Below are 14,980 nucleotides of genomic sequence, written 5' to 3'. Positions count from 1 at the left end.
TTACAACCAATGGGCAGTAATGTATGTACCCTTTGGGTACATACATTACTGCCCATTGGTTGTAACTTTAGTGGGCCTTTTTCACTCCGTGACTGAGTTAGTCGGTCTCGGGCGTAGATAGCAAGGTCTGTCCCCATAAACTGGGGTTTTTTGGTCCACCAAAACAGGCAAATCGACCACAGAACACATGCAATTTACAGACACAAATACGGGTTCTATATATATATTAAATTTCAGGTAACCCTAATATAATAATTCGATTTTTTTTTTTTTTTTTTTTTTTTGGCCATTAAAAGAAGGTGTGGGTCAATTGCTTCTGCAAAGAAGCGAACATAAGGATCACGAATCTCTGTTCAATACCTTATTCTGTGAGCATTCCTCTCAGAAACACATGAAAATTGTACAGCCATTGGCAATAATTCCAACCTGCGCCATTAAACCAAAACTTCCAAACAAGAATCTGATTGAAACCACAACTTCCAAACATGAATCTGATTGAAAACTCTAACTTGATTAATCAATGAAGACTACGACGCACCATTATTAATCTTCGGTACAGTCGACACACGTGAATTTTTAAGCAGTTTTTTTTTTATTTTAATTTAAAAATATATTCGAGCTTTGGAACTTTCTGTTCCTTGAATTTTGAGCATAGTGTATTTAATGTTGCCCTTTTATTTCATTTTATTTTTATTAGGTTGGCACGGCCAGGATTCAGGAAAATGGAGAAAGAGTTAAGAAAGAACGAACTGTTTCAAGTCTTTGATGGCTTTTATATGCCAAACGACCCTTTCACTTTTGAAAAATGGCGTGCTGTGCTATCCTTCAAACTTAACCCTACAGATACTTTCATTGTCACATATCCCAAAAGTGGGACCACTTGGACACAGTATATAGTGTGGGGTATTGTGACTAAGACGCCACCCAGCATGAGTGTTAATGACATGAATAATAAATGCATCCCATATCTAGAGTTTAGTGGAACCGAAATCGCTGAAGTACTCCCACATCCAAGGTATATGAAAACACATTTGCCCTTTCAGTTTCAGCCTTATCATCCAGAGGTTAAATACATCTACGTAGCTCGCAACGTTAAAGATACTTGCATTTCTTATTACCATCACATCAAGGAAATGCCATTTATATTCCATTATGAAGATGGAACACTGAACGAATTTTTTGAGTACTACATTAATGGTCAGATTCCTTATGGTCACTGGTATGACCATGTGTTATCTTGGTATGACCACAGAAACGACTCAAATGTTCTTTTTTTAACCTACGAAGACATGAAAGCTAACCATTGCTCTGCTGTCATGAGAATAGCGTCTTTTCTTGGAAATGATCATAAAGCATCATTAGAAAGAGATCCAGCATTGCTGCAGAATATCGTTGCTATGACAACCTTTGAGTCAATGAAAAAAAATATAGAAATGCTCGTCATGCTTCCAGAAAATGAAAAAGAAATCCAGTCTGGTACCAAAACCGAAGTTGAAAAAAAAACAGTAAATTTTTTTCGCAAAGGAACAGTAAACGATTGGAAAAACCATTTGACACATGACCAAGAGATAAGACTTGACGAGTATATAAGGAAACAGCCCAGAGGGGAAGAGATCTTATCCCTGTGGAAATAAAAATTTTCAAAAATATTTTCGATTGTAATTTTTCACTGGTTGACTGTTGCTAACAAATAAGTTAAAAATTTTGTACAATAATTCACATTTGATTTATTTTTGCAATTTGTTAAATAAAGTTATCTACAGCAGCTTTGTTTTGCAGACCAATTTCTGTGTTTTTGCCTTATTTAAGTACAGAATTTAATTTGAATAGTTGTGCTACAATTCATATTCTTCTACTTGAACTATTCAAACAGAAGAAGGGGAAGCCATGATGACTTTTTGCATGACTTTCTAGGATAGAAGTGATAGAAGTTTTTTGAAGATCGCGACCGTAAGTAATTGTAGACATTTAAAGATAATTTACTGGATTGGTAAAGTTTCTGTCAGCACTAATCTGAAAAATCATGTTGACTGTCTAGTGGTTCGCCAAAAATACTGCAGAATTCAGAGGAGGCTGGCATCATCCTGACTGAATTTTTCGTTTTTTTTTTCTTCTAAATTTCTATTGCTCTCCCAACTTTCATGTCCTTAATCGTGAATACCATACAGTTAAGAAAGAACCAATCTACGAAAGTAATCCGATATTCACCAGACCTCTAGTTGCGATAATCATCTGTTTGAAACCTTCGGTTAGTCCTCAGCAATATAACATTACGCATGAGTGGCTCTAAATTAGCTGCCAATAACTGTCGCCATAGGAAAACCAAGCAATGTGCCTCTTCTCTTTCAAACCTGAGGACCAGGTATATGTTGACTGTTGTTGCTGTAAGGCTTTTAGGTGCATCAGCAACTTAAGTCATGTTGCGTAGTATATAAGATGTCTTTAAATTGCGTGTGTTCTGTGGTCGATTTGCTGTTTGCTGGACGAAAAAAAAACCTCCAGTTTTCATGACAAAAACCATGTTACTCTTGCCTCAGACCGATTAACTTAGCCATATTGTGAAAAAGATTCATAAAAAATTCCTCGCTTGATTGACTGAATTCGAACTCAGGTCTTTTCAATCTGTGGTGGGGAAGAAGCGATTCTACCAACTATGCTACCTACGAGAGCATATACCGATGAGTCAAAACATTATGACTACCTAAGTAATATGATGTTGGTCCTCCACGGGCTGCCAAAACAGCTCGTACCCGCCGAGGCATGGACGTTACAAGATTTCTAGATATCTTGTGGTATCTGGTGCAAAAAAAGGTAACCAGTAGATCCTTTAACTCCTGTAAGGTTCGTGGTTGAGACGCCGCAGGTCGGAGTTCTGTTCCAACACAAACCACAGATGCTCGATGGGATTGATGTCTAGAGAATTTGGAAGGCAGGGCAATACCTGGAAGTCTTCCTCATGTTCCGCGAACCAGTCTCGAACAATGCGGACGGTGTGCCATGGAGCATTATCCTGCTGAAAGACGGCACCGCCAGAGGGGAAGACCGTTGCCATGAAAGGGTGTACCTGGTCAGCAATGATGTTTAGGTTGTTATTTTTTATGTTCTTGAGTAAGGGTGGCACCTAGACAAATGCCTATCTGCACCTTGATCACCTGCGACAGCGCAAAATCTCTGTGAAACGGCCTGAAAAAAGTATGTCAGGCCTCTTCCTACCAGCGAGCAGCCAATACCTGGGCAGCTGCGGCCTAATGTCCGTCCCAAGCTCGAGGAGCCAGGTCCGGGTCCATTACTCACTGTCAGTGCTCAGCGCACTAAAATCCCGCACCCGCAACTTCTATTGATTCTATTCAAGAGATGCCCAGAGGTAGGGAAATTCCCAACAAAATGGAAAACGGCCAACATCAAACTTATGATCAAAAGTCCGACTAAGAAATCAGAGTGCCCGAAATCCTACAGGCCTATCGCACTTCTTTCAGTAGTTAGCAAATTTTTTGAAAAGTTACTGCACAAACGAATCCTCCAACACTACGAAGCAGCTGGCCTCCTAGCTGGGAATCAGTTGGATTTAAACCGGGATCCTCCACAACAGAAGCCCTCAGAAACCTAATTAAAAAGGTCAATGAATGTGACAATAAGTATTTCCTCGTAATATCGATTGATTTTTCAGGGCGTTCGACTCACTCTGGTGGCTGAGCGTCTTGGGCAGACTCAGGGAAGCTAAAGTACCCATCAATCTCTATAAAGTCATAGAACCTATCTCTCACAAAGAAAAATTGAGATAAACACTCCACACAAAAAGATCGCAAGAACAGTACACAGAGGATGTCCACAGGGGTCTGTATTGGGCCCACTCCTCTGGAGCTTGGTATTAGATGAGTTCTTGAGAATGGACCTAGGAGGGTTGGGGATGCAGGCCTTCGCAGATGACCTGATTTTGACATGGCAAGCAAACTCCAGAGCCCAACTGGAAATACTAGCTAATCAGGCCCTGCAGATACTGCAACAGTGGGCCAAGAAGAATTTCTCAACAATGTCACCGACAAAGACATGGTCGGCGCTGCTTAAACGAACCCTGCAACTGAGACAATCACCCCAAATTAAGATTGATTGGACAACTATCAAATTCGCCAGTCAACTAAAATACCTGGGTATCATACTAGACAATAACTTATCCTTCCAACCACATCTCAAATTCCTATGACAAAAGATCAGAAACTGCTCTGCCATGGTAGCTAGGGTCACAAGGCGAGACTGGGGTCTCAAAAAGTGTACTCTAACCTTATACTACAAGACAACCTTCCTCCCAATAATTACATACGATTCAGCAATCTGGTACGACAAAACTGTCTTGGTCGTAAATAAGAGAATCCTGGATGCAATTCAACGCACCATCCTGCTCACTACCACCAGCGCCTGCAGAATGGTGAGTAACCCAGCGCTGCAGGTGATAGCAGAAGTACTTCCACTTGATCTTGAAATCGCAAGAACAAGATTCCTCTACTACTTATCTAAGGGAATAACCACCACTTTCCTGGAATTTACAATAGACCCGACATAAGGCAGAAAAGATCCGGCTTCAGCCTCACCTGCTGCAGGTGTGGCAGGACAGGTGGACAGAAACAACCAAAGGAGCAATCACCCACAAGTTCTTCCCGCAACTTGAAAAAATCTATCCAAAATCGCCTACTTGGTTCTTTCCGGGGTTGCAAACAACATACTTGCTAACTGGACACGGCCCCTTTAACGCAAAGTTAATGGACTTCGCGATTGTAGAGGACCAATACATGTGGAGAGATCGAAACCTTGGAACATCTCATGTCCGCAATACGAGGATCTCAGGTGCATTCTAATCACGAGTATAAGATACCTCCCCAGAGGGTAAGAGCTTCACCTACTGGATTCAGAGGAGCAATACAGAGCCCTGACCAACTTCGCTCAAGAACTCTTCTCAAGAAGGAGAGCGCTAAATGCAATACACCACAGTGAAAGACGACCAGCCAGATAACAAATCAAAACATCCTTTCAGATGCACCCCGGAATGATAATTATGTGGAAGATACTAGTTGTCTTGCCTAGGAATAGTGACGGTTCACTTCCTACAATGATACAAACAAACACTAGAACTAAGAAACCCTGCTTATGTACCAACAAATATGAGACCCAAGTGAAACTGACTGAAGATAGAGAACCAAAAACAAACACATTCAACTTGGACGAGACACTGTTCCATGATCTTATGACTACATTACGACTGCTGCAGCCTCACTGCCATGTAGCCAAATGGTGATCTGTACAAGCTCCCTTGCCTGGTACCTTTTTCCCTCTCCCAGGCAGGGAGAGGAGGAGATGGTCTTCCTGTCTCCTCTCTCCCCTGCCACCCCATATACTTCGCCTGGTGAGGCATGGGCATGCCTTACTGACCACCTGGGGTTGCCTTCCCTATCGACCATACCTGGGAGCCAGCAAAAAAAAAAAAAAAATAAAAAAAATAAAATTTAATTAATTTAAAAAAATAAATAATAATAATCATAAAAAGTAATAACACAAACAAAATAAAATAAATAATAATGATAAAAAAAATAATAAAAAAACTAACTAGTGGCAAAATCACTGTACAAAAGCTCTTTACTTCTGAGAAAACAGTATAGTTAAGTTAAGACCGTTAAGTTATAGTTATAGTTAACTTTAATTATAGTTAAAAACCGAAATATTCTCAGTATATTTGATACAAAAAAAAATAATAATAAGTATGTAAGAACCAACAAAACAAAGGGTGCTTTTGCACTAAACTCATCTTGACAGTTTGTAAATTCAACTGTTGACAATTTGTCTTGCCCTTCGAATAGATCCTGTCACTGCGAACAGCAGCCACAATGAGACCACTTCACTTTGCAGCCTAAATAGTCCGACAATCATTTTCTGAAAGTCTTCACAATCTTCATTATCATCAAATAATTGTTCACTCAAGCTATACTCGTTCTGTCTGATCGCTGGTTTCTTCCATTGTTAACCACTGGAACTTGACCATGGAGGTTTTCCAATGGTCAATGTCACACTTTGTGTAGAATACACATAAGATCCGATTTGTCATACAATAACCACATTTTCAAAGTCAATAGATCTTCTGGAGCATAAAATGCCGTATAAAAGCCAAGATTGAAATTTTTAGGATTAAATTTTTCATCTTGAAGTCTCAAAAGAGCTCCAGAGTATTGGCATTTTGAAGTCTCAAAAGAGCTCCAGAGTATTGGCAGGAAACATCCGCCTTAATCCCTCGATCCTGTCACTGCGAACAGCAGCCACAATGAGACCACTTCACTTTGAAGCCTAAATAGTCCGACAGTCATTTTCTGAAAGTCTTCACAATCTTCATTATCGTCAAATAATTGTTCACTCAAGCTATACTCGTTCTGTCTGATCGCTGGTTTCTTCCATTGTTAACCACTGGAACTTGACCATGGAGGTTTTCCAATGGTCAATGTCACACTTTGTGTAGAATACACATAAGATCCGATTTGTCATACACTAACCACATTTTCAAACTCAATAGATCTTCTGGAGCATAAAATGCCCTATAAAAGCCAAGATTGAAATTTTTAGGATTAAATTTTTCATCTTGAAGTCTCAAAAGAGCTCCAGAGTATTGGCAGGAAACATCCGCCTTAATCCCTCCATGTGATGTAGAGCGCCTCGGAGACTATGAAGATAGTAGAGCCGGGTCCCAAGGCGTGGCCTGACCACAAGATGTGGGGCATCTAAACTCCCAGTCAGAAGTTGTGCAAGAGTGCTGATGTTACGCATGGTGATCATCTGTATCCATGGAGCTACGTTTAAGTCTGTATACAGTATGGATTTTGAAATTGTAAAGGGCTTCCCGGCAATCGTATTCAACCATCGGCGCACCCAATATTCCAGGCTTAGAAACTTCCTAATATTTGGGGAAGAAGACCAAATAATTGAGGCATAGAGGGAAACAGGAACAATGCATCTTTGGATGTATTGGGTTACTAGTTGTTGATTCCGAATCCCAGTTATCTCCTGTCTTACAGCCCAAATGGCAGCGAGAGTTTTTGTTCTGGTGTTCTGAAAATGCCTTTTAAAGGTAAGGCCCTCATCCCACGTCAATCCAAGGTCAGTGTAGGTGCAAACTTTCTTAATCTGTGCTCCATTTATAGATAACTCAATTCTATCTATTCTTTATCTTCTTATTTGTTATTGTCAGTTGTGCTGATTTTCCCGAGACAATTCCTTTCGAAAATGTTAATATTTGAAAATCAATAATTCTGGAACTAATTGTCGGATAGAGGCAGAAAAAACCATAAAATTAAATGTTTCCCCTTATATACAGCCGGTCAAAAGTTTGAGATCACAGAAGCTGTGGAAGTGCAGTTACCGACTATTAACTGCAGACCCAAAAGTGTCCCAATTCTTAAAATTTCATACTAATTACATAAACATATATGTATATTTTTTATCATGAAAAGCTATAAGAGGTATGATTTCCACTGTACTGTACTGGCTGTTGGACGGTGTCTACCAAGGGTAGAGTAATGATTCTTGACGTTACTAAGATTGAGCAGATACGAAGGTGGCCAAAGTTGGATGTATTTCAGGCAATGGTAGTTACAGGATATGGACTGAGGTTGCGGCTGCATCAATTGAGCCTTGTGGACAGTGATCGCTGTGGCTGTGGGCGAGTTGAAAATAGCCAGCATGTTATCTTTCAATGTCAGCTGTATGACATACCAAGGCGAAGGCTTATTAGCTGGTTAGGGGTTTCCTCTCCCCATGAGATGCGAAGGCTTTTTGAGGATGAAGGTGTTTATAAAGTGTTTTTAAAATTTTTGAAGAATGTTAATATAATTCGTAGTGCTTAGAAATTATAGTAGCGACCTGCCTCCATGGGGCTAGGGATGGCAAACTTCCCTGCTGCTGGGGACTTCCATTTGCAGCACGGAAGGCTAAATATGTCGATTTGTATAGTTAATTGCGTTGTTCAGCTTTTGCTCGGGGAACGCTCCAATGAGTGTAAATATGATGATGATGTACTGGCTTGTAGCAATGAGGTACCTATCCAGGTTCACTTCAAAAGTCCAGACAAACAAGTAAACTACTTCTGAAAAAAGTTAATTTTTAGATTTCCAGGTCCTCAGAATAAAACAGCAGGAGACTAGATGGTTCAGAAAATGAACGCTTATTCATATATATAAATTCATCGAAGAGCCAAAGACCACAGATCATAAGTTATAGGGAAACCAATTACAACTTTATGCCCTAAATTGACCAAATTACAAATTTCTTCTATCTATACTGACTTTTGCTGAGAATATGATTAAGGCAGCAATAACCACCATTTTGCTGTCCCCATTGAGGTAAATCAAAGTGAATATTGTATATCAATTTTCTAACATATCAAATAGATTATATACATTAAACTTACTCGTTTCGTAACAAAGCCACTCTAAGTTTCCTCCTTCTGGTAAACACCAAGAAGGAGAAGTTCTGGAGAACCCCAAAGCTTTCGGGATCATCAACCAAAAGGTGTATATTGTTTTCATCTAGATTGGTTATGTTGTATAGCAAGGTAGCTCTAATATTGTCGTATTGTGTCCAATGTAACAGCACATGTAACCATGTTTCGTCCTGTCCACAAGTGCACAAAGGGTCTGGTTCCAGCCCTCTTTCATATAATTTGGATCTAAGGGAACCATGCCCTGATAACAAGAATGAAGCAAACATTGTAGGGTAAAACTAATGAAACTGTTCCTTCAGCTGCAAATTCAACTCGCGGAATGAATTTTTTAGTAACTTCCCCAAATACGCTGGCATCCCATCTTCTCTGCCATTTCTGCATAAATAAATTCCAAATCCTGATTTTTTTTTCCTGTTTAAGGTTTGTAGCCGGATCAGAGACAATATCCAGACAACTCACTGAAATCCCCTTTTTTAATTTGTAAACCATTCCTCGATATTGTATATAGAGGTCCAGAGGTATAATTCCTGCCAACACTTGCAGGGTGTTATTTGAAATTGTTCTGGGGGAATTTATGATGGTCAATAACATAGATCTCTATAGTGAAATTAATTTTGATTTGATCTTAATCTTAGATACAGCATGAAACCACAATCCACATGCATAATCAATAATGGGAAGGAAAATTTTGCACTACTGTATAAATATAGCACTTTTTTTACCTAAGCCCCACTCTTTACGGGAAAGCCGAATAATTCCCGCAGTAAATTTTTTAATTTTTTCCTTAAATTTATTTACATGGACCTGGAAACCCAGCCTATCATCCAGAACGATACCCAAAATACTTAGTGTTGAAACCATAGGGTAATTGTGTGCCTTCCAATAATACTTTAGGCGGTCGGTCATAATCAAAATGTGATTTAAAAATCATTAAGTTGGTTTTATTTATAGATATTTTCAACTTATTTAGTTTTGCCAAGTTTTGTAAGTCATCCAGCATTGATTGAATTTTTTCCTCAAGGACCCTTCTGGATTGACCTGATATTCCAACCACCAGGTCATTAGCATAAGCCACTTTTATGTAACTTTCACTTTCCTTGTGCAGCCTCTGGTCTAGAATCGCGATCCAGAGGAGAGGTCCCAGAACAGAACCCTGGGGGCATCCTCTAGACACCGAAGTACTCAAATCAAATTATTTATTAGGGTCAACCGTAATTGATTACATCTACCTACGTGTTTTGTGTCTGTAAATTACGTGTGTTCTCTGGTTGATTTTTGATGGAAAACCCGTTTCTGGGGAAAAACCTTGCTATCTACGCCTGAGACCGACTAACTCAGCCACGGAGTGAAAAAAGCCGATTAAAGTTCCTCGAATCATCGACGGTATTCGAACCGGGGTCTTTTCCACCTGGTGTGGGGAGGACGGTGACGATACCACTGTGCTACACGACAAGATGTTTAGGTGGATATGGACATGTAGTTTTGTAAAGGGCGGCTCCTAGAACGTCTGTTCAACTCTGCCTTGTATCTCTGTGAAGAACAGTATCACTACAAATGGGCCAGATGTTTAGGTAGGTGGTAGACATCAGAGTTCCCGGCACATGGATAACTGGACCCAGGGTATCCCAGCAGAACATCGCCGCCACTAGTTTGTTTTCGTCCCATGGTACATCCAGGCACCATCACTTCCCCAGGTAAACGATGCACACGTACCCGGTCGTCCACATGGTGCAACAGAAAACGTGATTCATTGGACCAGACCACTTCCAATCACTCAAGGTGCAGTTTCGATGCTCGCGTACCCATTGTAGGCGCTGTCGCCGGTCAGCATGGGCACTCGGAGCGGCCTGCGGCTATGCAGCCCCATTTTCAGCAGGGTTCGACGTACTGTGTGTTGTGACACATTACTCCCATCACCAGTATTCCAATTACCGGTGAGTTGCGCCTCAGTCACTCTTCTGTTTCCACGTACCATCCGGGAGACCCTACGCTCACCTCGAGCATCGATGAACCGTGGTCGTCCAACGTCTCGCCGGCGGTTCGTGGTTTTCCCTCCTCTAACCAATTTCTGTAGGTACTAACCACTGCTGAACGTGAGCATCCCACCAGCCGTGCCGTTTCGGATATGCTCTGACCCAGTCGTCTGGCCATTACAATTTGGCCTTTGTCAAACTTGCTTAAGTCCGCTGCCTTCCCCATCTGAAGAACAAGAGTAACACTGATTAACGGAGCTCAATATAAGGTGTTTTTTATATCGGTTCTTAACCCGCGCACGCGCCGTAGTTCACCTGCCGTTGCTTCGATTTGCATAACGACTCGCTGGTCATAATGTTTTGGCTCATCAGTGTATATACTCAGATTTTTGGTGAACTGGAACACATTGCAGAGTGGCTGAGTAATTGCTTATCAAAATTGTGGAATGGGTAATCTTTACCCACGTCGCAAATAAAATATTTATTTTTTTAAATAAATTAAAAACTTAAATATTAATAAATTTTCAGAAATGCAGAAAATGAAAAGTCCTGCTACCTACGAGACAACAGCCAGGTAAACATCTCTTATTTTTCACTCTAATTTGGCGCACTCGGCGGATAAAATTAAAATATTCTACAGAAAGACCACTTATGCGTAACAAGCGCAGAAGTAACTAAGGCTATGAGGCGTCTGTATCCGAGTTTTCCGGGAGAAATAACCATGCATCCATCGCCTGAGAGAGACTGAAGCCACTTCTGAAAAAAGCCCATAAAAATTTCATTCGATTCATCGAACTCAGGCCTCTTCCACCTGTGGAGAGGACGGTGGCAGGACTTTTCATTTTCAACAACAACAACAAACAACCGAGGGGGTTAAAAAAAAAGAAGATAACTTTTGTGACTGTTGACATTGAGCAGAACGATTATAAGCTGTTTAAAACAGTACCTTGTTCACATGATCACGGTTTCAAGGTAATTTCCTCATGTATTGGTATTTAACTGTCATCAGTGGTGTCTGCTAATGAAAAGTGGGCTGAGCGTCTGTAAAACTCCTTTCCGTGCCTAAAAGAGTTCTGCCACCTGCGAGACAACAGCCAGGTAAACATCTCCTACTGTGTTTCAAATTGTATTGTCAGATCTAATAATAAATCTCCATTCTATTAAGAAAAGTTATCAAGATTGTCCTTGACCACCTCGTGTACCGTACTTTTTGAAAACTGTTCATCAGTCCTCAGAATACGTCTCGAACTATGTTTACGCTTTTATTTGTTTATATTATTTTTTAAAGACTTCTGAACGAATCTCCCCTTCGTTTCCGGTTTCTTAAGATGACCTGCCAGTCTATATCTGCCCCAATATCCGTTCAGACCTTGTCGTTGCCATTACTCTTGCTGATATGTTGCTTTAACACTGTCTCTTACAAAATCTTTCGGTCTAAAATTAAAGATTTTATTATTATTAACTTTAATTGCAAATGACAAAAGATAGTTAGGTTCAGGATGCATTTTGTTTTTATTATTAAATCTAAAGCTTGCGTGTCTTTCATGAAAATATTAGACATACGTTTCTACTTATTAGCAGCAATATTTTTTCCTTATTTTACTGTAGGCATTATTTTTACATAAATACAAAGAAATATATATTAATTAATATTTTTAATATTTTTAAAGACTGTATATTTTTAATATATAGTCTTTGAGATATGCCAGCGCCATATCACAAAGACTGAAACTCAGAAATCTGAAACTTTGAGGCGTAAATGAGATATAAATAATAAAAAATAATAAATAACAAATAGCAATAAATAAAAATAATAATAAATAACAAATAGCAATAAATAAAAATAATAATAAATAACAAATAGCAATAAATAAAAATAATAATAATAAATAAACAAATAAAAATAATAATAATAAATAAACAAATAAAAATATTAATAATAAATAACAAATAGCGATAAATAAAAAAATAATAATAAATAAACAAATAAATAAAAATATTAATAATAAATTAACAATAAAATAATATCGATAGCAAAATACTAAAGGAACAAGGCCAAAAGAAAATAATTGCCCTATTTGACTCATTTTCATGTAGGTACCTATCCAACTGACCTTTGAATCTCCCCAAGCTTTCAGCCTCAAACACCCACAAGGAAAACTTATTCCAGTATTAAGCAATTCGCTGGTTAAAATAAAACTTCCTGCAGTCTAGTCTAAACCTTTCCTTCCCCAACGAAATTTTAATTTCTGGTCTAATTCAGGAATTATTTATAACTGAAAATTCGCCTTCATTTATTTTTCTAACCTTTCTCAAAGCCTTACAGACCTTAATCAGGTTGCCTTTAAGGTGACTGATTGCTAAGCACTGTAGTCCACATATTCAACATCTTTGCTCATAAGAGCACCCCTTTTGCAGTTCCTACGAAGAGGGCTGCGGCGTGTTTGTACCTTTATAAGAAGCTCTTTCTGGTGTGGACACAGTTTTCCAGGCACGCTTACAATTACATAGAGTGGGATTAAGACTTTACTATGTCTACAAGCAAATATACGATGAATCATGGATAAGACACCATAGGCCCTTTCTTACCGTCTGCCTACACTGTTGGGAAAACAGTGTAGGCAGACGGATTTGGGACGATACAGGCAGACGTCATGTCTGCCTGTATCGTCCCAAATCCCTTTATTCCTCTACTCTTGCAACTGTTTGCCAATCTTCATCATATGATAGTGCATGTATAAGATAAAAGTTAAGGCGCATTATGGCCATGTTGGCCTCGCACCATAAAGCCCACAAAAAAACAAACATAAAAGTTAAGGCGCAAGTTTACTTGTGCCTTAACTTTTATGTTGTAATCAGACCAACAAAGCACCATTTACTAAGTTTTAACCATTAACAATTATCATATCTTTTTACTGATTTCTTTTTTTTTTTTTTAATAGCTCGTACTACACCATTTCCTGACATCAGCAAGTATAGAGAGAAGAAATGTCGATATTAAAGCCATCCTTTAAAATTGCTGGTGGTCATCTGATACCCGGACACCTTTTCAGTACAGAAAAATGTTTACAAGCACTTGCATACAAAGCAACACCAGATGATATTTTCGTAGTCGGTTATCCTAAAAGCGGATCCACCTGGATTTCGTATATTTTATGGGCCCTTGAAAACCCAGACACTCCTTTACCGAATATGAATGAAATGGAGGAAAAGGTAGTTCCTTTTTTAGAACTCCGTGGACCAGGAATATTGAATAATACACATTCACCAAGATTTATAAAAACTCACATGCCCTTCGGCCTGCAACCATACCATCCATCAGCAAAGTACATTTACGTTGTCCGCAATCCTAGAGATGTTTGTGTATCTTACTTCTACCACACAAAAATGTTGGATTCTTTTAATTTTAGAGACGGTCTATTTGATGATTATTTTGAGTGCTTTCTTTCAGGAGAAATAGCGTTTGGTGATTGGTATGAACATGTTGTCTCATGGTTTGATCATAGAAATGATCCTAACGTATTGTTTCTTATCTATGAAGACATGATATCCAGTCCTGAAGCAGCCATTTTGAAAATTGCTGCTTTTCTTGGCGACAAATATATGAAAAAACTTGAAAAGAATCCCAATCTTTTAGGTAAGATAGTGGAGTCAACATCTTTTAGAAACATGAGGAATATCGAATTTTTGCGTCCTCACGTTCGAAAAGAAGAAATAAACTCTGAAATTGAATTATCCGTATCGAAAGACAAGCAGAATTACAGAAAAATAAATTTCTTCAGAAAGGGTGAGGTTGGAGACTGGAAGAATCATTTGGGTGATCAGCAAGTGAAGCGATTAGATGAATCCTTGATGAGAAAGCCTCGTGGTATGGAAGTGCTGTCATTGTGGAAAATACGTTTGGGTTAGCACAATCATATATCGCTGAATAATCGAGAAGAATAATTTCTAAACTCGCATCTCTATTAGGCAAAGCTTTCCTGATCTTTTTAGTATAAAATATTGGTTTACTCTTTGAACAGAAATTTTAATTATATTTTCGATACCAGGACAAAAAGCTTGTCTGATTACTGACTTTAATCCCCTCTACCATGTCGTCTTAGATTTTCGAGCTGGTTATCTAAAGCCTAGCCAAAAATCTCAGAGATTTGCCAGCCGTTTTGATTTGAAAAAGAAGTGTCTAAAGAAGACTGTTAGTAAGGATTATGTATAAAGACAATTTTTGTTTGTTTCTAAATATACCAATTTTAATAAAAACATATTATACATTTCTAATAAAGAAAAACATTTATTATTTGCTGTTCAGTATTTCATTTTTCATTAACATGCATCTTCAAAAGTTGGAGTAAACCGTTTTTAACTTAAATGCAGAGGCACCCAGGCCAGGAAGGTTTTAAATATATAATAATACAATATTATAATTGGCGATATTGCGCTGTATATATTGTTTGTAAATTTCGTGAGTTCTGTGGTTGATTTGCCTCTTTGTCCGACGAAAACCTCCAGTTTCTAGGAGAAAAATCATGCTACCTTC

General features: G+C 38.8%; 2 protein-coding genes across 2 annotated transcripts; both read left to right on the top strand.

Annotated features, from left to right (window-relative positions):
- Positions 1-722: 722 nt before the first annotated feature.
- Positions 723-1,634, top strand: LOC150087451 (sulfotransferase 1C2-like). The gene has a single exon (XM_090372489.1). It carries the CDS (start codon positions 723-725, stop codon positions 1,632-1,634), a length of 912 nt encoding a protein of 303 aa, XP_090228615.1.
- A 9,816-nt stretch (positions 1,635-11,450) lies between these two features.
- On the top strand, positions 11,451-14,543 carry LOC150087450 (sulfotransferase 1E1-like). The gene is made up of 2 exons (XM_090372079.1): positions 11,451-11,544; positions 13,389-14,543. The coding sequence occupies exon 2, from the start codon at positions 13,435-13,437 to the stop codon at positions 14,353-14,355; it is 921 nt and encodes a 306-aa protein (XP_090228205.1). The 5' UTR covers positions 11,451-11,544; positions 13,389-13,434; the 3' UTR covers positions 14,356-14,543.
- The last annotated feature ends 437 nt before the right edge of the window (positions 14,544-14,980 follow it).

Source organism: Mastigoproctus giganteus, chromosome 4, assembly GCF_048544385.1.
Source record: "Mastigoproctus giganteus isolate SK-2022 chromosome 4, ASM4854438v1, whole genome shotgun sequence".
Taxonomy (NCBI): domain Eukaryota; kingdom Metazoa; phylum Arthropoda; class Arachnida; order Uropygi; family Thelyphonidae; genus Mastigoproctus; species Mastigoproctus giganteus.
Note: the sequence above shows the minus strand (reverse complement) of the source record. Positions and strands in the feature narration are given on the sequence as shown.